We start from the raw sequence: 23,208 nt of genomic DNA on the forward strand, positions 1-23,208 counted from the left end.
AGAATGGCATGTGCTGGCAAGCTCCATTAGATGGGTAGGTAGGGAAACTTTGCTGGTGACAGTGATAGTCATGAGCTGAAGTGTGGAGTCTTACAGTAAAAAGAAAAACTGCCATGAGGAGCATGACTTTTACCTTTTGCACATACTGTCTGTGACACCTTTTCTGTCCTGCCTGTGGTTAATGCTCATTGAAGTATTAACTAATATGGTTAGCCCTTGACTTCCAGTAGCAACCCTCAGAAACAGCTGAAATGCTTTTATCAAAAGGGACTATGAGAAATACATTAAAAAGCTAAATAAGCTGTTCAGTTTTAGCTGAATTTTTTCACAAAAACATCGCAGTGCAAAAAGATTTTAATCAGTGACTAGTTGATAGTTAAATTATTCTTGTCACCAGCGGGGGGCAAGAAGACTGATTTGCCTGATCAGTGATGATAGTTATGGATCCTAGAGCACCCTGGTGCTCACAGGTCGGGATTTTATGCTTTCTGAATCATGTTTTGGTTTATGGATTAATTTATATCCTTTAAGTCAGAATCATGGGTCATCTATTTAAAAAAAGCCTCATTTGCTTTTCATAAAACTACCATCTTCTGATTGCCAAAGCAAAAATGTATTTCCATTCCAAAATGTTGTTATATTTATATATATATACATATATATAGTATACTGTTTATTCTGTTTGATCCAATACGTGTTAGATGAAGTAATCTGAGATCCAGAGCCTAATGCTCATCTCATCCTGCTATTAATTAGGCATCACTTACTCTGAAAAATCAGTGTTAGTTCTGAATCACATCCTGATTATGTTCTCTGACACGTATGGAGGGGAACATGTACAGATGCCAGAGGCCAAATTGTTGTACTGTTGATCATACCACAGATACTCCTTATCTGTAGATCAGTCTTACAGCAGAAAGGACTGACTGGTGAGTAAAGCAATATAGCCTGATGCTGAACAGTCAAACAATACATGGACTTGTCAGATTTCTCACAAAGTTACCAGGAAAACGAATAGCTTTAGGGGAGAGTGGGAGACTCCAGAGGGTTGTAAATAGGGACAGTGGTGTGTGTTGAGTACTTCCAACTTTCTCCTGATCTTCTAAAGTGAAAAAATATCATTTCTAGCTTATCTTCTTCCTTATACTTCCTTATACTCCCATATATTATCTGCCTCAAGAAGCCTCTGTATTCTCTTCTCTCCCCCAAAACTCCTGCTCAGCTTTATTCTCCATTGTGCCATATTTGCCATATGCCCTGGTCTCAGTGCTATCTATGCAGTGTGGAAGCTGAGAGGTTTTTCAGGCTGTAACATACTGTCCCAATGTCCTCAGACTAACAGCAGGCAGATTGCTGCCTGTAATGCTCTAGAAACTGTGAGATCTATCTGTGTTGAATTTGGATTTGCTGTGTGGCTTCTCTTCCACTGTACAAGTGAATTATTATAATGGATGATAAAGTGTGTCTTTCTATCTTTTTATTTAATATATCTATATCTCAAATATATAAAAAAACTATTATATAGTTATAAATAAGTCCAAAATATAGATACATCCCACAGGGTTTCTCTACCTTGTACAGATCTGGCAGAAAATTGAGGATGTGGATTGGAGGCCACAGACCTATTTGGAATTGGAAGGTTTGCCTTGCATATTGATATTTAGTGGGATGGATCCACAGGGGGAATCTTTGCCACGGTAAGAAGATCCACTCTTTTCTTAGTGGCAGTGTTTTATCCATTACTTATCAAATAACTAAAGATTAATTGTGTGATTACTTGTGTGAGAGGAAAACACATTTCAGTGTTATTGATAATAAAGTTCTGTTTATAGCAAAATGTAAATAGCTCCAAAAATATTATGAGAGTTATCCCAGTTTAGAGAAGAGAACGGGTATGTTAAAAAAAAAAAGAATTATAGCTCCTTAGTTTTCTTAGGGTAACTAAGAAGTCTGCATGATGCTGGTATGTGTGCTCCAGGATGTGCAGAGATCAGTGCCTTCTGGAATGGCAGCTGGAAGCCAGACAGGATGCCCTGGGGCACTAAATGCTTTTGTATGTTCAATTGAATCCTGTGAATTCTGTGTGTGTTAGGTTTAGAATCCAAATGACTATTCTTTTTCTTATGCTGATGCTAATGTTCAGTGTAGTAAATTAAGTTGTGTAACTTGGTTAAGAGAAAGAAAAGTGTAGGCATCACAGTAAACTTATTAAGCACAAAATACTGTGTTCTATCTCACCCCTTGTTGAAGCAAATGGTGAAAAAATTCCCCTTTGGCTGTGTTAAAGAGATTAGGCGGTAGATCACAATGAGTTTTCATACTAGCTCCTCCTGTTTCTCTCCAGATCACTGAGATACTGCGACCTACGTTTAATAAATTCATCTTCTTTGGTACGGACAACCCTGGAGCAAGAACTCGGTTTGGCAGCATATTTTGTGAGCTCAGAAATTCACACAGAGAAAGCAGTTGTGAATGATGTGTTAGAAAGTGACCCAGAGAAGCTAAGCAGTACTGACAATGAAGATGAAGAAATAGTGACAGAAGGTATTGTTTATTACTGGTAATAAAAGAAGCTGTAAAATGATTGAGAATGATTAGCAAAAGCAGAAATATATGGGTGAGGGTTTCTCACTTTAGTCTTACTGAGTGAGCTCTGCTCCTTAGTTTTGTTTAATCTCATTGAAAACCTCTGTTTACTCACCCTCCTGTTGCTGATGCATTTTAACTTCTTGCAGTTCTTGCTGAATCTGTTTTCTCTCTGTTTTCTGGCTCCCTCCTGTGTTCCTCTACAAAGTGGAGCTCGAGTAGGAACACCAGGTGACACTCACTGCTCAGAGGACCCTCTGCACTCTCCCTCCTCAGCAGGAAAGGGTGGATTTGCTGTCTGAGAAGCAGCAGCAGTGACCGAATCCCTACCCTCGAGGCAGTGGCAGCTCCAACTAAATGCTACCAAACCTGTGCTTACAGTGATGTCAATGATAAAGATTCCTTCAAAGGAAACAGCTGAATAGTCCCTAGTTTGTAAGGTGTTAAATAGTATGGATAGAAAATAGATCTCAACATAGGAACTTCTGAGTTCTCCTTGAAAATGCCCATGATTTCAAATTGACTGTGTAGAGTCGGTGAAATCATCATTTTTTAAGAAACCACTTGAGAACATACAAATATGTGAAAAAACCAGTAATAATTTTCCCAGGAACAATTACTTTTTGGAGGGGTTTTTTTTGAGTTATAATTGATGGGCATAATCAGTTATTTATTAGTTCTACACACTTTTCTTTACTATCCGTCGTGCCTGTGGAAAAGAAAGGATTTTTATCCCTCTAAAATATTTAAATCTCAAACAACTTGCCTTCATTTCCTTTTCTATACTATGAGGAGGAATAAAGCCAATTACTATTCACATAGGAAGTTCTTACTCACTGAAAATGGTAGCAGAACAAGCTGAACAAAAATACTTTATTTAATCCAATATGTACTCTTCATAGGGGCACGAAATACCTGAGGTCATACTCAAACTGTGTTCAGTAGATGCCTGCTTCAGAGGTGATGAGTAGTTCTTGTGATGAGTAGTTCTGTCCATTTAGTTGAAGTATGCTGAGATTGTATGTGATCTGAGCCAGATAAGCTCCTATGTTGTCTAAGGCTGCTCTCCTAGTCCATGAAGTATGGTATGACAACCCAGAGTCCCATTCAGAACATGTGAGGTAGGCTTACAGTCTGTTTTCTGATGGCAGTGCTTATGTCTCAGTTTATCACGTTAAAACTGTACAGAAACAAACATTTTGACTTAGAAGCCCAAAAGCCAAACTAGGAATCTCAAGTGAATGGCCTTGATGGCCACCCAATGAGGATCTCCATCACCAAAAGCTGAGCTCTAATCTGGCCATAAAGCTGTGTGGGATAAGAGTTAATTTCATAACAAACTGACAAAATAGAGCTTGTTGCCTGCAGCTTTCCCTGACACTGGATTAGTGGGGAATGTAAGACATGGGCTGGAAGAGAAATCATGGTTGAGACAGGCCTAGATATTACCAGCTCCCGATTGCAACAGTGAATTTTAGAAGCTATTGCAGTTCAGCATAGGTAAATTAGACCTTAGGGTGATCCAATATTCTGTGGTGGGAACAGATACTCTCCATACTGGAGACAGTGTAGGATGAGGACAAGCCTCACACAAACCCTTGTGTACTTTTCTTTCCTTTGACAATATAGCTGCGACTCACAGCCTTACCTAAATTATATTTTGATTTTGTTTTCCCTTACTATCATTCATGAAACAGGTTCTACTTCAGAAAAGAGAAGTCCTATGAAAAGAGAAAGATCACGCTCCCATGACTCTGCATCTTCATCTCTCTCTTCAAAAGCTTCCAGTAAGACCATAAGATCATCTCTGTTAATTTAAGTTTAGGACACAAAAGAGACCTTAGCTTACTAGATAAATAATAAAAGGCATAAATCACCAGGGTTTTGATAAGGCCTATTTTAATGGGATCAGTTAAGATGACTAAAAAATATAGGGGTTAGACTTCTGAAATATAGGAAATAGGATCTTTTTTTGCTTGAAAAATTATCATGTCATGGTGTGCCCAAACTAGATGCTTCTACTGCGGCCTGCCCATGACTCTGTGCCCTCAGTTCATCTGTGGTTAAAGAAATCTTACTTTCTTTTTTTTTCTGTGTCCCTGGATACTGGTATTTTGAGGGATGTCTCAGATGTTACTTGTGACCATTCATGGTGCTGATGACACTTTCATATTTGTTGCTAATGGCTTTTACTGACTACTTTAGATTAATAGACAGAGGATAGCTCATAATTTCCTGAGATCAGGAGAAACAACTGACTTTTGTTTGTTCAAAATGTGGGGTTTTTTTGAGAACCAGGATGGTTGTTTTCACCATGAGAGGAAATCTGGTTTAATCTATGTTCAGCCTTAGGCAGGTATTTCTAATACCTAATGTAGATTGATTCCACAAGCAGTTCTCTATCTACTTTGAAGACTGTGAAATAGTTGTGTGGCCTCTTTAACTAAGCATTAAAGATGTTCAGAACCATTTAACGTGTTAAACTTTCAAGAAATCTTAATAGTTAAAATATATAGGGTAAAAATATTCAGCATTCAGAAAATCTGCAGTTATCTGTGGGGTATATCTACATCACATATTCCCAGGCAACATTCATGAGTTCAGTATATTCTCTGAGCTGACCCAAAGCTGTATGAATGCACTAATGCATTATGCAGCACCAGGGGCTTGAGGGGTGCCAGGTTTTATTAGATCAGCCTAAGTGCTGCAGTGACACAGATATATGGGTGTCAGAGCAGAGCTGACTTAGAGGACTGTTTTTAGATGTCGGTCTGAGTAGATATTTCTATAGTATGGTGGGGTAATAGCCTGGTACTTATTTTCTTCAATTCCTTTAAACAATGGTTTCAGTAATTTTGTGTTTGTCTTGAGTGATTAAAGTATCCGGAGAGCACCTTAAGCAAGGAACCTATGTTGGAAATAGAGGACAATCACTGACATCTTTCCTATGCACTTCAGGAATTTAAAAGCCACTTTCTGCATTGAAATGAACACTCCAAACTAGTCCCATTACGGCTTCCTGTACGAGGAAGGTCAAAGAAAGAAGAGGAACAAGATTGCAATGTTTGCTAGACAATGTATCAAGAGGATTATTTGTTGTGTTTTGTTTAACTGTGGCATTGACTAGCAGAGATAGTTGCACTATATTGAAATACAATTTTTCTTTTAGTTACAGCATTCTGCACAGAGTCATCTCCTCCCCAAGCCCAAAGTAACAGCACTGAAGAAACTACAAATAACTATGAAAGGCAGAAGCAGAAAGTAGACAAGGGGGCACAAACAACAATCAGCAAACACTTGCCACCAGTAACTGAACAGCTGGATATGAAACAAAATGTAAAAAGTGCCCAAGTCTCCATCACCTCATCATCCTCCTCACCTTTCTCCTCCTCTTCTTCCTCCTCTGCACCTACTCATAACTCCTTCATCCTACAGACGTCTCAATGCTCCATGACCAAAGCATCAAAACAGCCACCCATAGTTTTCCTGCCCAAACTGGTTTATGACATTATTACTTCTACAGACAGCAGTGGACTTCCTAAATCCTCTTCCCTCCTGCCTTACCATTCCGTTATGTGGGCAAGTTCCTTTCGTCCTCTTATGAGCAAGATGATGACGTGCACGGAGCAGTCGCTGTACTACCGCCAGTGGACGGTTCCCAAGCCGATCCACATGGACTACAACAACAGAAACGAGGGCAGAATGGACACCTTTCACCCACGGAGACTGCTGCTGAGTGGGCCACCACAGGTGTGTAAAAAGAACAAGGTATTATCATTGGTTTATTTTGTTTAATTTTATCATAATCTCAGAAAATATATTTAGTTATTATTATTCATACTTGAAGTACTTTTTTTTTTTTTGGTGGAGAGTTAATTACTTGTATTTTATTTCCTAATCCCTTCTAATAAAAAATATCTTCCTTTATTTACTGTTAGCCTAAGTTCCTATATAGAGAAGGTGCAGCAATATTCACTTTTTCAGTCTTTCTCCATTCAAATGTTTTAAAGACAGTTTGCTCAAGAGATAGATTTCATGTGTAATTTCAGTTTGCTAAAATTTTAAATAAAGATCAAAGATCTTAACAAAGCCACTTTCTTATGCTCAATGTGAAAGCAGCTGGGAGTTTGTAATTAAATTATTTTGTTTCCTTTGCACAGCAGACAGAAATAGAAGCTGTTGTAAATAATACATGCAAGAAGGCCAGTTCAAAGTAGCAGAGCCATATTTAAAAGATGAGTAGCTGACCCAGGAGCTTTTACATTACTTTGAAAATAAGTATGGAAATAAGTCTGGTTCTAAGTTAATTCTCATGTAAATTCTCTAGGAATGTTTATCACTTATCTAAGCAAGTGTCTCCTGGTTAAGTGCTCATGTTACAGGCTAAAGGTAGTATGGTGTCTCATGTTCTACTGAAGTATGAAGGAACAAGATAGGAAGAGGCACTGTGCCTGCTGAAAGAAGATATATTTCCTGTGAACCTCAGAAGTCAAATAGGATAAATGCAAACCAAGGCAAAGATGTTTCCAGTTACTGTGACATCAACCCAAAGAATTAATTCAAAGATTGTTACTGAATTAGCTTGCCACATGATCCATTCTTCTATGCCTATCCATGACAAAAAAACAACTGCATATTGCTATTTGCTAAATTACTGTTTTCCATTGTATAACTAAATGTACGGTGCAGAAGAGTAAAAAGAGCATAAATGAGCTTTTCATATCGGGAATTCCCACAGATGTTACTCTGATTCATAAAGGATTCCAGAAAATATTCTGCTGATCAATTTTTCACTGTCCATTCCTTTGAGCTAAATTATGTTTGCCAAATATTGAGGTATTATGTGATCAAGTAACTGAATTTCATACTCAGCTGCATCATTAAAATTAGTACAATCTGGAGAGAGATGTTCATTTTCATCCCAAAAAAAACCCCAAATGACAGGTTGTAACTAAATCACAGGCTCTAACTTCTTTTAGAATTTTATATTGCATTCACATCAAACCCCATAAAGCTATGATTCTGAAAGCCATCCTAAACATTCATATTAGCCAATAAGCAACTATTTCTTTGGTATTAATTTGCTTTTGGGTGCCAAATGTCAATTGTGGTTCTCAGAAGGGTCATTCAGAGATTTCTGAGAGCATTGTACACATGGTGAGAAGGTTTTGATGCTTCACACACTTGATATTTGCAATTTGATTAACTATGATCAAACAGGCAGCTTGTCTATTTGTCAGCCCATTTCTCACTATCAAATCTCTCTGTTTTTTTTCCAAATATGGAATAGACTCCTGTTGGCCCTCTGTACAGCAGTGAATTTTAGCCTTGGTAACAATTCTTTTCCTTGAAACTCCATCTCTTTTTCAGCTGTCTTCACAATGCAGGTTATTTCCTAGAGTTGCTTCAGGTCCTACAGTTGGATTAGTTCCTAAAGGACGCTTTTTATATGTTTATTCATTTTATAGTCCTCAGTTCTTTCTGAAGAATATGCCTGTTTCACACAGAACAAATTCATGCACATCAAATTAGGAGTATTATCTCTTCTTCCTAAGTATAAAAATGTAGGGTTAAATATTAATTTAATTGAGTTTTCCATTTATTTTTCCATGGAAATCTCGTAATTTATTTCTATTTTCATGGAAAACCCCAGCAACTTTTATACCTTTACTATTTTAACCTCCCAAAGTACTAAACACTCCTGTAAACCAAACAAACAACTTTGAAAGTATGTGGATTAATTTAAAGTATAACAATGCAGTGTTTCTTGAATGGAATAGTAGCAATAAAATATGCATAAATTAGAATTACCTTTCTCTTTTGAGAAGAAATAATTTTCCTTTCTGAGGTAGATTTTATTCATTATTTTTGATATTAACATTTCGCATGGACTTAAGACTTACTGCATCAAGAGGTATAGGCAGAAATGAAAATAATTATTAGACAGCTCATATCTAAATGTTGGTAAGATCTCAGCCAAAGTATAAGACTGCCAGAATAATATCTTCCCCCAAATTAGTAATTTCTTGTTTTCTTTATCAGGCAATGATTACTTTACTAAAATTTAAATCAGGAAGCAATTTTCTGGTTAAAATGAAAAATACTAAATCAACAGAGCTAGGAAACTAGGCACACTAGAGAATGAAAATTACAATTCTAACTGTCAGGGAAATTAGTAACAAAATATGGTCACCTTCTCTCACAGAGATATTTTACTATGTACTGGTCAAAATATTTTGCTGGAAGACTTGATGCATTTTTACAAGGACAGTTACATACATTAGAATGCAATAAATGCCTTATTTTTACTATAGGCTTTAGGATAGGTGTGGAATAATTTATCTGTAAATTAACTCACATGATCAAAGTGAAGCCATTGGTTAGTGAGTATAATTTAATGTGATCACCATGAGCAAAACATGAGCAATCTATGGCTCAGCATCTATTCCCTGGTGCACCCACACAAATGCCTGTATGAAATTCTAAATTTCCTCAATTATTTTTTCTTCAGAACATTCATCTTAAAGTTCCCCAAACTACAAAGCAAGATTTCATATGTTTGGTTTTTTAACCAGATTTTACTATTTAAAACTAGCATTTTCCTGAAGTGTGGAAGCTGCTGGTGAGCACAGCTCAGTCCTGTGGCACCACATCCAAAAATGAAGTAAACATGTCTTAAAATACTTCCTGAAGAAGAAAACTGCTGCCCGTTTTTTATTAAAATCACATTACAATGGGTGTATGTACCATTCAGCTTTTGTAAGAAAAATATTAGGGAAATATTTAATATATGTATTATTAGCTGTGTTTTAGAAAAATGTAGCATGTGGAAACACGGAGAAGAGCCATCAACATTTGATCAACTGTCTGTGGATCATCAGCATGTTTTCTGCAAATCATCATTGATTCACAGGCCACAGTTTGAAAACCACTGTCATGGTATGTGAAGAACTGTCTTACCTGGAAATTAGAATAGAAAAACTTTATGGAATTATTTCCCCCTTTCACCATATTTCTCCAAATGTGAGTCCTGAAATCAGATGATACTTTATAGCAACATGTAAGAATAATAAAGTGCTTCTAGTGGTCCTTGTGTCTGGCATCTGGGACAAGTTAAAAAAGGAAGTTCATTAGTTACACCTTCTGCAACAGCATTTTCGGATGTCATTCCATGAATGCATGGAGGCACACATGCAGTTTATCTGACTGGAATGCTCTCTCACAAGTTCTTAGTTGGTTTGCACCCTATCCTTGATATCTATGGCAAGCAGAGTTCAGTGGTCAAAATCTTTGGAGAGCTTTCCCCTCCTCTTTGGTAATATTTGTCTCTGATACAAAAACTAGACCTTCATATCTATGTCAAATTTTCTTCCTCTTGCTGCAGCTACACCCTTCATGAATGAAGAGCTGCAGAGTAAGCATATTCTTAGTATTTTGTGGGTCAAATCATCCCTGGCACTAAGGATGAAAATAGAAACAAACCCTGAATATCATCAGGCCTCAAGTTCCTTAGTTATCATCAATTTTCACAAGATTTGAGATTACCACTTCTTAGTCTTCTGGGATTTTCTTCTTCTAAGTCTGATTCTTCAGACTTCCATCTTCCAAAGTCAGGCAGACAGGAACAAATTAGAGTAATACTTCCATTATTGGGGAATATTGCCTCCCAAGTGCCTTATCTTACAAAGCACAGAGCACTGCCACATGCTTGAGGAACCTTTTTTCCCAGAAAGTAGAGTTGTTTGTCATAGTGGCCCCTCTCATGTACATTTTGTTTCAGAAATTGTAAAATTGCAGCCCTTCTAGGTTCCTTCCTTTAATCTGTTTGCAACTTTGGTATCCAGAGCAAAGACAGAAGATGGGGAAAGACACCTTGCTGAGGTGAAGAATTCCCTTACCAGTTGTTGTCATTATTAATATATCATGCTTAGCCCAGAGTCACTAGTTAGGATGAGCACAGCATTGTGTTTGGCTTCCCTAAAGCCATGTAAAGCTGCAGACCTATCAGGTAGCCACTTTAAAATCTCTTTTCAGATCTTGTATTTGTTGCAGTCAGGAGACAGAGGATGGGCAGATGTAGGGCTTTGTGTTTCAAAGGTGTGTTATCCTGCTCGTAGGATCTCTTTGTAGCTGCTTACAGTGCACAGACTCTTGGAAAAAGGAGTATGACAGATGGGGCAGGGGTTCTTTGGAGAGATGTGGAAGTTGTGTTTTTTGATAACTATTCAGTATTTTCAAGCAAAGGAAGATCTCTGTGTTATTCCATTTTGCCTAAATATGGTACATATAGAAAATAGTACAATTAATTTTAAAGGTGCATTTAGCTATCTGGGTATGCTGCAAGTTCACTTATTCAAGATTCTTCCTATCTGGAGTAAATGCTGATTGTAAATGAGAAGTCATTAATTTCTCATTTTCATTTCGAAAATCTTCTTCTCAAAATGACCCGAAGAAGGTGTTCTGTCTTTTGCCAGTTCATTTCTTGAGCAACAAATGCAGGCAAATGTGCCAGTGAATGGAGTCCAAATATGAATGCTGCACGTGCTCAGCCCAATCTCTGTCCTGGCAGGGAAATATTCTAATAACATGAAGATATTCTTCAAAACTCCCAACAGCTTTTTACATACAGCATTGCTCATACCTAGCAGTTCATAAAACTCACAGTACTGAATTGGAAACTTTTAATGTGGCAGATAATGAGATTGTTCAAGGTCTGATGCATGCAATAGCCTAAGTGCTTGCATTACAGTTTAATGGTGTAGCACTTATCATCCTGTGGTTTCCAGCATTTTTAACTCACGACCCTACAACTTTGTGTACACTTGAGCCCAGTGACTGATGCTTTTCATCCCAGCACAGTGTAGCAGTAGCCTTGTCACTCCCACACATATTGTGAAAAGCCATTGGCAAAGACTGGACCCCCAAGGAAAGAAAAATACATGAGTTTGATAGAACGAAATATTAATGCATATAAAAAAGAAAAAGTAAGGTTTTCAGCGTGTTGTTCTGTTGATAAGTCTAAGTATATACTTCAAACAGATTAAGAATTTTTTTTAATAGATATTTAATATCAAGGAGACAGGTGTACTCTTGATAAATGATCTCGTTTGAAATTAGGAAACTGTTAATCTGTCATGATACCCTGTGTTTAATGAAAAGATGATCAGAGGCACTTTAAAAGAATACATTCATAAGAGCATAAAAAAGTAACCTCAGATGTGAGGAAAAGAGATGAAAGTATTTTCTTTGTTTGTTTCAGATGTGGGAAAATAAGATGGTTTTGTTTTAGCTCCTCAATCAGTAGCCATTGCAGCCAATTTTAGAACCTTGTTCCAAGGTCAGAGGAAAAATTCTCATTCGTTTCAATGGATTTTACATAAAAACCAAAATTGAGAGTTAGAAACATCTTGTCCATGGGCTGACTATAGTCCATGCTGTCATTTCCTCTCTTCAAAGTCACTTTTTTTTCTGTGTTATTCCAGGATGACAGAGTTGTGTGCTGACATTTGATTTTCAACAGGGATAATGAGACCCCTATCACTTTTTGCAACTGTTCCAACTACAGTCTGATATGAAAAACAACAGATAATGAGTTTTGACCAAAACAAATCTGATCTCCTTCAAATTTAAAGTCTCCCTTCCTCAAGTATTGAGAGAAAACAAAATTTTTTCTTGTTATAGTAAAACTTTAATACTCTGTTTAGCAATTCCTATGCTTCTGACATGTCCTAGCAGTAATGGAAGTTGGGTTTTCAATTCAGTAGTAATGTCGACCTAACCCGAAATCTGATGTCACTTTGTGAAATCAGACAGTTGCTGTCCAATGTATTGTAACTGATCTATGTGTTAACCTCCCTTGTACAGCCCACACTCTCTGAATCTTTCAGAGAGAGAGTAGAATGCAGGGATTGAATTAAAGCCTTTGGATAGAATGAGTAAGTGAGTAGATGAAATGAGTAAGTGAGCAGATGGAGCGAGTAAGTAAGTAAGTAAATGGAATAAGTTTTAAGTGCTTTTAGTAAGTAAAAGGTCTTAGATGCCTGAGAAGTAGTACATGTTAAAGTGAAGGTTGAAAAACATACTAGTGTTTCCTTTGAGGCTCCAAAAACCTAGCTTCAGGCATAATAGAGTTAGAATTAAGAATAATGCTTACATTTTTCAGTTAGAACAAGATAGGCCATGTACGTAGTTTATATGTAGCCTAGCATGCTAAGGAACTAAAATTCTAATAGGTTAAGAAGCAGTGGTCCGAGTTTGTTTCTTAGCTAGTTAAAAAGTTTCTATAAAAGAACATGCATTAGTGAGAGCTGGTGCTCTATGCCATGGCTTTATGCCATTGCTTTTAGACCATGTACTTTTACCATGGCTTTGCTTTGTTTTTACCTTTGAGACTGATGTGCTTCTGCAATAAATAACTTTATAGTAACTATTAACTTGCTTGGCTTTTTAAAGACAACCCAACAGTGTGGGTGCCTAAAAGCACCCAGAGGTTTCCTAACCTCACACATGGTTTTTAAAACTGCCTGCTTGGTCTTATTTGCTTCATGTTCTCATCAGCAAACTACATGTGAAAGACAGAACAACCTATTGAGTAAATCACTGGCTGTGGCTTAGACCTTCCAACAATATTCTTGATGTAGTGAAGGGAAAATTTATATTTATTTATACAGTATGTTGATGGGGTAAAAAAGAAAGGAGAAAGTTATATTCTTAGGAGAATTTTAAAATGGACTTTAAAAAGGTAATTTTAAAAGATTGGAAGTGAAATAATGTGTTTTCAGCATGAGAGGTGGAACAGGACATTGCTGCACATGTCCTTCAGGAGTGGAAGTGGCCAGCAGGAGCTCTCCCAGGAATGTGTTGCCATTTTACTCCTCAGGATAGTCATTGTACTTCAGTAGCAGGCAGTGTACTGGTAAATCATATGGAAATGAATGGGTTGGGGTAATTCTTTAGTTATATCTTGTAATTTGACCTTTTTTCTACATTTTATGAGCTTATATGGATTTTTAAATGTTTATTGCCTGTGTAGAACCTATAATATCAGGAGAGAAAATTCTTGTCTGTGGGCCTGTAATTAGACCTGTGATATAAAATGTATTTTCCAGCTAGGCTCCTGCATAGAAAGAATAAAATTGTTGAACATTAAGCTTTTCAATTTTGCCAAGGAATATAAAAATAATAAGGATATCCAAGTGCTGAATATTAATATTCAGTTTCACCACAACTACAATTTCCAGATATATGGAAAATTAACATGCTGAAAAGCAAAAGTTTACTTTCATTTTCTTCTCTAATTTATATGTTTACAGATAGGGAAAACAGGTGCCTATCTGCAGTTCCTCAGTATTTTGTCCCGAATGCTGATTAGACTGACAGAAGTGGATGTTTATGACGAGGAAGAAATCAACATTAGTAAGTTCCTGTTATAAAAATATTCTGGAGACAAGAGAAAATAGTTAAGCTGAATTAAAACATAGTTGTATGTTTGTTTCATGTATGAAACATGTCTGTATGGCATATGTTCTATGCCTATTCTATCCTATTCACCTTTGCAATTGCTTTGCATTATATAAATACTGTTAAGAAAAATTTTCTGTGATCTTCAATTGATACCTAAGAATATTTTATTATATTATTCATCATTTAGAATTTAGTCATCTTCTCCGTAAGCAAAGAATATACCTCTATTTTTTGTGGAAAAGGATCAACAGCATTTACGTGTATTAACTGATATCCAGCCATTGGTTTTCAGTGTAGAATTGGAATGAAATTTTATGGTAAAGCATATAAAAGGAGTAATCGAAGTTTTGGCAGACTTATACCATGAGAAGCAATGTCGTATTTTCTAAGTACACAAGACTACCTGAGGGAAGAAAGTTTGCTCATAGCTAATTTAGTCCAAACTTGCTTTATTAACAGTGTAATACTCCTCTGTGTTTCTGGATGTGTTTCTGTAGCTCAGACAGGACATGAAGATAATTTTTAAAAGGTAGAGTTGCATTGAGGTGCAAGGTACATTTGTGCAAATGTTTACCTCCTGGTGAATATTGATGCTGCGTCATCAGACTAATGAAAGAAAAAATGAAGCAGGAATAACAGGTACAACAAAACCATATATAGCAATATATATTTTAAACATGTTGAATTCTTATTTTTTAATAATATCATAGACATAAAAGAAGAATCTGATCGATACTACCGTCAGCCTGGAGATATGTGGCCAGATTTGGAGACATTTAAGAAGATGCCTTTTGACTACACTATCCATGATCCAAAATATGAAGATGCAAGTCTCATTTGTTCAAAGCTTCAGACTATAAACAGTGAAGGTTAGAATTCTAAAAATCTAGATTGGTACACATATATGTATTTATTTGCTTTTAGTGTGAGAATCTTGTTAAGCTTTTAAGCAGAGTTAAAGTATCAGAATTGCATTTGATTAAGTAATAGTGAAAAAAATATTTCAAGTTTTCCAGATGAAGTACCAGAGTATGACCCTTATAAATGGCTTGTGGAATATTATATGGATCGTCTTTCATTAAAGACGTTCTAATTCCACAATAACTTTGTGTATTTAAATGGTTTTATAAAATAGCATTGTCCTGATCTGTAGAAATTAAGTGGTTTATGTGGGTAAAGTTAGTTATGTATTTAAAAGTGTCAGTAGGTTTATTTTTTAGAGTTTAGGTTAAGTTTGGAAAGCATGAGATGAATATGTGCAGATCTAGAATCCTGGAGTATTGATGTGTGAATTATCCTCTGAATCAGCCAGCTGGACATACACAAGCTCATGGGACTGGGTACACTGAGGAAACACTGCCATTCAGAAAGACCTTGGCAGGCTGGAGAAGTGGAACTTCAGGAACAGGACCCTGTTCACCACAGTTCACCAAATGTGCCCCTTGCACTTGGGATAGAATAATTTTATTCAGCTGTGCAGGTTTGGGGCCAGCTCTATAGACAGCAGCTCTGATCAAGGTGACTGGATGGTCCTGGTCGACAATAATTTGAATGTGTGTCACCAGTTCTCCACTGGGTTAATGGCTTACTAATAATCTAGCAATAGTCAAGGGAAGTGATTATTCTTCTGTGATGGCAACTCAAAGGCCACCTCTGGTTATTCTGTCAAGGTTTTGACTTCCCAAAAGCCAAAATGAGAAAGACATTGACATAGAGAAGGGAAGCCAGTGAGCAGCCACCAAATTATGAAGAAAATTGGAGTGAATTTGGTTTATTTCATCTGGGGAAGTCTAGCAAGTGCACCTGAACTCTGTCTTCAACTTCCTAATGGGAATTAATAGATACAAACTATTGTAGATGCACATCATAAGGACAAGAGACAACAGACACAAGTTGCAATATGGGAAATTATTAGATTGTATGAAAAATATTTACAGAATAAAAAGTGGTCAAATCATGGAGCAGGTTGCCCAGAGAGATCATAAAAACTCCACTCTTGGGGGTTTTTGAAATTTAGCATGACAAGGAACAGCTTTGAGCAACCTGATCTGATGCTGAAAATCTGAGTGGAAGATTAAATAACAAAGTCCTTTTCAGCCAAAAATACACCTCATCTTCCCTCAGTCTTTAACAAAGGGCATCCTTTGAGAAATATAGATATACACTTTGGAGCAACATCACTAAATCGCCAAATTAATTTTACATAATCTACTGTGATGTCTATCACAGAATGGCAAATGTCATAAGGCTCTTTTTTACTATTTATTGCTTTTGTAAGCATTTTACCAATAATAGCAACAATGAAAATTTTAATGATCAGGCATTGCTTACATCTTTATTTGAAATCTGTACTTAATTGTCATAATAATTAATTTTTAGATAATTTCTTGTAGTTCTCTTTGCTATATATAGCAATGTATAAAACAATGTGCTCAGAATGAATTGATAGTTTCTTTTGTATGTGTTTTATATTGCCATTTTTCCTAGAAGCTGATTTCAGTGAGAGTCTGTCACAAAAGAATACATTCTAGCCTTCAATATATGTTACATTTAATTTGTTTCTTTTCTGAATAGACAGATCAATGAGCAGGAGACAGGAAGATATGTACACGTGCCGTCAAACAACTAGGATGAGATTGTCCAAGTATGCAGCATATAACACCTACCATCACTGTGAACAGTGTCATCAGTATATGGGTTTCAATCCCAGGTACCAGGTAAAGATTTCCAGGTGTTACTCTGCAGATCAGAAGCTGAAGCTCACACAACCCAAACACAGTTTGTGTACATTCACTGTATTTTAATCACTGTATTTTAATCACTGTATTTTAATTGGCTTAGAAGTTGTACGTGTGTACACATGAAGCTGATTTACAGATTTTGTTATTTCTTGAAGTCTGCCTGCCTTGACCAGGCTGCAGTTTGGGGAGATCACAGGACTGATCCTTGTGTCATTTACACTAGTTTATTCAGTGCTGTGATCTGCATGGGTACTACCAGTTAAAACTACTTTTCCAGTAAATTTTCCACTGGGCTTTGCCTAAAAGGAAAAATTTGCACCTGAGTAACTGCAACAGATGCTACTTCTGATACAGAAGTAGTCCAGAATGGAGTAGTCTATATGTGGTATACAACTTGCTTTTACTCAGAGTTACCCTATAATTTCTTGCCTATTATAATGTGAGGAAGAAGGTATCAGCAATGCAAATACTAATTTTTATGTGCAAGTATTTCTAAAAGCCAGAAAGGATCTGCAAGTATTGGTACCATCTGCAAGACAAAGCTGAAAGAACTGTTTCAAAAGAGAGAACACTTTAATGTGTATTTTTTTTTAATTTAAGCTCTAGCATAGGGAATATTGCTTAATAGTTATGCATAATGAAGTTAAATCTAATGCTATACAGTGACTGTAATCTGTTTAGCAATATTGTAAATATATATAAATTACACTGAGAGCTTGTGATTTGACTTTAACTGGAATTATCATATTTTTCCCATTCTTAGATTTATGAATCTACTCTGCATGCATTTGCCTTTTCCTATTCTATGCTGGGAGAAGAGATACAGCTCCATTTTATCATTCCAAAATCAAAGGAGCATCATTTTGTCTTTAGCCAACCAGGAAGACAGTTGGAAAGCATGAGGCTACCACTAGTCACAGATAAGGTAGATGGATATTTTTATTTATATTTATAGTCATATACAGGAGAGAGACTCCACCAATTTCAAAATTTGTTGTATTAGTATTCTCTATACTACTTTTCCTACTGTCAAGAGATAATAAAGATGTCCTTATGCTAAGCTTGTATTTTCTCCCAGAAAGGGATATGTGAAAAAAGATTGTCAAGACACCAATAAGCTCTATATTTAGATCATAGTCAAGGTTGATCCTTTGGTATAAACAGTTTTGTCTGTGACAAAGGGTGTTTGGTTATGGGTTTAAGAAGTTAAAGTGAGAATAGCTTCTGCAAAGAAACTCAAAGGTATTATTTCATTTATCATACTGTGAGTAAGAGGAAGCATTTTTTTTTCTGTAGAGAAAAGCAGTGGAATATCCTGTTTTATTCTGCATAAATGCTCAGTTACTTTCAAATAAAAATAACGTCTTCAAAGAATCTTAGTCACAGCTTCAAGACTGTATAAAGAATCACATGCCATGCTTGTAGAAAAAACTTTGTAAGGTCATCTATTTGACAGGCTTTGCAAACTCTGGCCACAGAATCACAGAATAAACTAAGTTGGAAGGGACCCATAAGGAATCATCATGTCCAACTCCTGGCCCTGCACAGCACCATCCCCAAGAGTCACACCTTGTGCTTGAGAGCATTGTCCAAACACTTCTTGAGCTCTGTCAGGCTGATGAGGTGACCACTGCCCTGGGGAGCTGTTCCAGTGCCCAAACACCCTCTGGGTGAAAAACCATTGCCTGATATCTAACCTAAACCTCCCTGACACAGCTTCAGGCCATTCCCTTGGAATGTCCCACAGAGCAGAGATCAGTGTCTGTCCCTCTCTTCCCCTCCCAAGGAAGTTGTACCTGCACTGAGGTCTCCCCTCAGTCTCCTCCAGGCTGAACAGACCAAGTGTCCTCAGCCACTCCTCACACGGCTTCCCCTCAGGGCCCTTCCCCATCTTTGTTGCCCTCCTTTGGACACTATCTAATAGTCTAATTAATCTTTCTTATGTCTGGTGCTCAAAACTGTGCACAATATTCCACGTGAGGCCACAGCAGTGCAGAGATGTTGACCTTTACAGAGATTCCTGATACCCATGTCTAAGGTGAAGCTGTGCCTTGCTCAGGCCACTCTGCTTGGAGTATTGAAGCAGTTTGTGGAACAGCAGTAAGCACTATCACTTCTATCCTGGAGAAAATAAGCTGCTTCCAATAAACAGTAATAAATCAATATCTCCCTCCAGTTCAAGTTTTAAATAGAACCTAGACAGCAACACAACAGCAATGTAAGAATGACAACTGCTCTCGCTCACCCAGTAAACTTGTGCTTTGCTACATGGTCAGAACTGTGCACTGGGTCCTTGTGGATTCTTTTCTTCCTGGTTTGAGGTTTTGACATTTAAGGACTATTCTCCCTTTGCTTCTTTTTTTATTCCCTTGCTCCAGTCAGAAATGTTGTACTGTAGTTTTGGAGTAAGGTGTTTCTTACTGTCCTATATCATTCGGACCTAAATCCTCTTCCAGATCTAGTCTCAAAGTACCTCTGCACTTGGCAGGTCAAGATTAGCAGTCCTGTCCATTCCACCACACTCTCATCAGTCAAGTAAGCTAAATGATAGAGTCTTCTTTTTTCTAATTCTTATAAAATTTGTTTATTTTCTTATCAACGACATTTAGAATGTCAGTTTGTCTAGTGTTAGTGGATCTGATTTATTCTGAAGAATCTATTTCTCCTTTTTCTCTCTGGATTAATACAGAAGCTCACACTTCTTTTTACTTACAGAGTGAAGATTACATAAAAAGCCCGACTTTTACTCCCACCACTGGTCGTCATGAACATGGACTTTTCAATTTATATCATGCAATGGATGGAGCCAGTCATTTGCATGTTTTAGTTGTCAAGGAGTATGAAATGGCCATATATAAGAAGTATTGGCCCAACCACATCATGCTTGTTCTTCCAAGCATTTTCAACAGTGCAGGAGTGGGTAAGTGTAACAAAAAATTCTAAAAAATGTGGGCACACAACTTGGGTCTTTGAGGTGTCGCTATTCAACAGTGAGATGTAGACACACACCTTGCAGCTAGGATGTCTGATCTGGTGGTCTGGATTCCCTCTGAAGACAGTGTGTCACAGCTGAAAATACATTTCTCTTAATCCAGGACACCTAAAACAAGCTCAGTGAATTGCACCCTAAAAATACTTAACTCTTCTATTGTCTTTGAAATAAGCTGAGGGCGGTATTAGTATATTAAAACTCAGATGGGGTTACTGACTGTTTTTTTGTGGAAATAAGTTGTGTACTATTTGCATGGGCAGTGATGCTCTGGCTGGGTACATCTCTTAGGTAGGTTCTGCTAATATAACATCTGTGAAATAGTCAACCCTTTGCTTGTGCTGCTGGAATAATTTATTTACAGCAGCAGTGACAAACATTCAAAGTAGATCATCAAGGACAATTTCCGATGTCATTCAGCTGGTCAGTCAACATCTCTAACTCTTTGCACTGAGACACTAACAGACACAAAGATTGTCAGGTTAAAAGTAGTCACTAAATCCTTAAGACACTAGCAAATCTTTATCACAGAAGTCATGCCTCATTTTTCATCCTTCCCAATGTGGTTCTTTAAGTTACTTGCTTGTCAAGTGACAAAGCAAGTTGGCTCTGGGGGTGGTGGAGTGTTAAAACCTTAATAGTGATTTATACCCTTGTCTGCAGAAATATTCACTTCAAAAGGTTTCTGAGTTAAAAGCAAACAGTTTCTGCCCCTATTTTTAATCTGGTGGTTTATGCCCATGGTTTCAGGTGCTGCACACTTCCTGATAAAAGAGTTGTCTTATCATAACTTGGAGCTTGAACGCAATCGGCAGGAAGAGCTGGGGATAAAACCCCAGGATATTTGGCCTTTCATTGTCATTTCAGATGACTCTTGTGTTATGTGGAATGCAGTAGAAGTTGATTGTTCAGGAGACAGGAAAAGGTAAATATTGTAACATATGGTTTTTCATCTGATCTCTTTTAACCTTTCTCTGCATGTGATTTTGAAATTATATTTGCTACACTACAACTTCTACCCTGTACAAGCAGAGAATTATATTTGCCCAAGGAGAGAACTCCCTAGGCATCTGTCTTTGCATAGGACACAGTGTAGTGCCTGTTTTTCATTCCTGTCCTCTGAGGATTGATGTGCCCTGCAGCCGTCACTGTTCAAGCTAGAGTTACTCGGACTGCAGGTTTCAGACTCTGTAAACACTCCCTGGTACACTGGACAACAAGGACACTCACATGCCCATTTTTTCACTAGATTTTTCTAGGGAAGCTAAATGACAGTTCTGTGCAAAGTTGTACAACTGATTTCCTTTGGCTCTTTTGTCAGTCCCATTCTGTGTGTCTCTTTTATGAGTTCCCCAAATCATTGAACTAGCTTTTTTTTTTTTTTCATTACTTTAGAATATTGTTTGTGCTAGATATTTTTATCTATTCCATGAAAAGGCTATGCAGAATTTGTAGCAAACTTCCAGAGAATGAAACTCTATGAAAACTGAGATTTATGGACTCTAGGGGTAGGCTAGAAGGATCTTAATACTTTGTGCTTAAGTTATGGCACAAGTCCGCAACCCTCTGAGATTCATTAGAATATTATCTAGGTAACTTTAAAAGTTTACATATCTGAGGGAATATTTTGAGATATCTAAACTAAGTTTCAGATCTGTCGTACTGGTCCCCACCACATAAGCACCAGTTAATTTTAACTAGAGTGAGAGACAAAAAAATACAGTAAATACAGCACTGAAGTTATCTACCTGAAAGTCATAACAACTTCCAACTGTTAAGAATTGTTCTTCAGCTAAAAGAATTTCTGAATGTTCTCCATATATTTTAAAATTAACACATTCTCATAATTATTGTAGTGACTATACATGGACTGAAAGGAATGTTTCCCTGAAGCAAATTCTGCAACATATTGAAGCAACTCCCAATGTCACTCATTATGCCCTAATTGGGATGAGGAAATGGTCCAGTAAAACAAACAGTGCTGAGATTAAGGAACCATTCTCCTGCTGCCATGTGCATGACTTCATTATGCTAAATGTGGATCTGACACAGAATGTACAGTACAATCAGAACAGGTAAGTGAATCAGGAGCACTTTTCAGCAGAGGTGATGAACCAAATAAAGGAAGTTTTACAAACGCTCTTGTTTTTTTTTAGGGAGGTTGTGAATGGCATGCAGACAGATTTTGTCAACATACCACATGTGTGCTCATCAGGACAGTCAGAAGAAAAGAATAAATAAGTCTTGTTTACATTGGTGGTTGTTTCTCACATTCAGCTGTCTCAGAAATCCCACTTTTTCATTTATTGTGCCACTTAGGATAGATCAGATTATAATTTTGTCATACACAGCATTATCACAGTTAACAGAACTGTATTCACTAGGTTCATAGTCTCACAGAATTTCACTGACCTGTGTGAAATAAACTGTGAGTTTCCCTCCATTTCTGAGGGATATGCATTTATTACAACAGAATGAAATGTATCTATATATCACTAGAGGTGGGATTCAAACTTATTCAAAGACTGTCCAAAACTGGTCTTTCAGTGCCTTAGAACATAGAAGTCATCCATATGGGGCTGGCAGGTATGATACAAAACGTGTGTTTTTCTGTAAGCCAGGTGGAATAGCCCAGATACTTAAAACGGCTTTACACAGCTACACTTAGGTAACTGAACATCAGTCACTGCTTTTCAGAAGAACTCTGCTAACTCAGGAAGATTTCTTCTGAAGACCAAGCTTACTTATAACTGCAGGGAAGCATTCTGATTTCATTATTCTGTGAATAAGCAGATGACCTATATTTCTGTTGTCATCAGCCTGACATCTTAGAAGCACAGATTTGTCCCTGTGCATCTCCTAGTAGAGAGCTGTGCTCCTGGGCTGCCTAAGTGTGTTACCTTATGAAGCATTTTTTTATGAAGGGCAAATGGACACAATGACAATAAAGCAAAATGTTACCAGAAAAAGCAACAATGTTAAAATGTCAGGAATGCCACATAACACCACCCATTTCCTGCCTCTGTCTTTGAGCCACATAAGGCTCATGGTAATCCTGTGTGGGTACTGCTGAGGGTGAAGTATTGTATGGCATTCCAAGCCTGGGCAAGGAAAAAGGTACATTTTGAAACACAGAGACAGTGACAGTGAGGGATATCAAATAACCATGTAGATATTGCTAAGATCAAAGACAAAACTTTTAAAACCTAGGATTGAATTGAATGTTTCTCACTGATGTTGATGGTTGTACTGATTGCTCAGTTTGCTTAAATTCAAGCCCTGGATGTCAATTCAGTGGTTCTGCACTTCATCCTGTTTCCTTTGTAATAAATAAAATCAAAATGGAGAACTGAGTCTGGATTTTCCAGAGATCAGAGTATTTGAATTTAGTCAGCTTTAGGAGTTTACCTTTTATTCTGTTCCATCTTT

The 23,208-nt window shown here is 37.2% G+C and overlaps 1 protein-coding gene across 2 annotated transcripts in view; it reads left to right on the forward strand.

Annotated features, from left to right (window-relative positions):
* GREB1 (growth regulating estrogen receptor binding 1) overlaps window positions 1-23,208 on the forward strand; it is an 83,718-nt gene that overhangs the window by 54,038 nt on the left and 6,472 nt on the right. For both annotated transcript variants that reach the window (XM_014894971.2, XM_088162419.1), the window contains exons 19-29: window positions 1,582-1,697; window positions 2,345-2,544; window positions 4,284-4,373; window positions 5,756-6,336; window positions 13,899-14,001; window positions 14,760-14,918; window positions 16,624-16,766; window positions 17,554-17,715; window positions 19,506-19,710; window positions 20,530-20,704; window positions 21,636-21,854. In XM_014894971.2, the coding sequence (XP_014750457.2) occupies window positions 1,582-1,697; window positions 2,345-2,544; window positions 4,284-4,373; window positions 5,756-6,336; window positions 13,899-14,001; window positions 14,760-14,918; window positions 16,624-16,766; window positions 17,554-17,715; window positions 19,506-19,710; window positions 20,530-20,704; window positions 21,636-21,854 (2,153 nt within the window). The remainder of the gene's footprint in view (window positions 1-1,581; window positions 1,698-2,344; window positions 2,545-4,283; window positions 4,374-5,755; window positions 6,337-13,898; window positions 14,002-14,759; window positions 14,919-16,623; window positions 16,767-17,553; window positions 17,716-19,505; window positions 19,711-20,529; window positions 20,705-21,635; window positions 21,855-23,208) is intronic.

Source organism: Sturnus vulgaris, chromosome 3 (genome assembly GCF_052056855.1).
Source record: "Sturnus vulgaris isolate bStuVul1 chromosome 3, bStuVul1.hap1, whole genome shotgun sequence".
In the NCBI taxonomy this organism is placed as follows: domain Eukaryota; kingdom Metazoa; phylum Chordata; class Aves; order Passeriformes; family Sturnidae; genus Sturnus; species Sturnus vulgaris.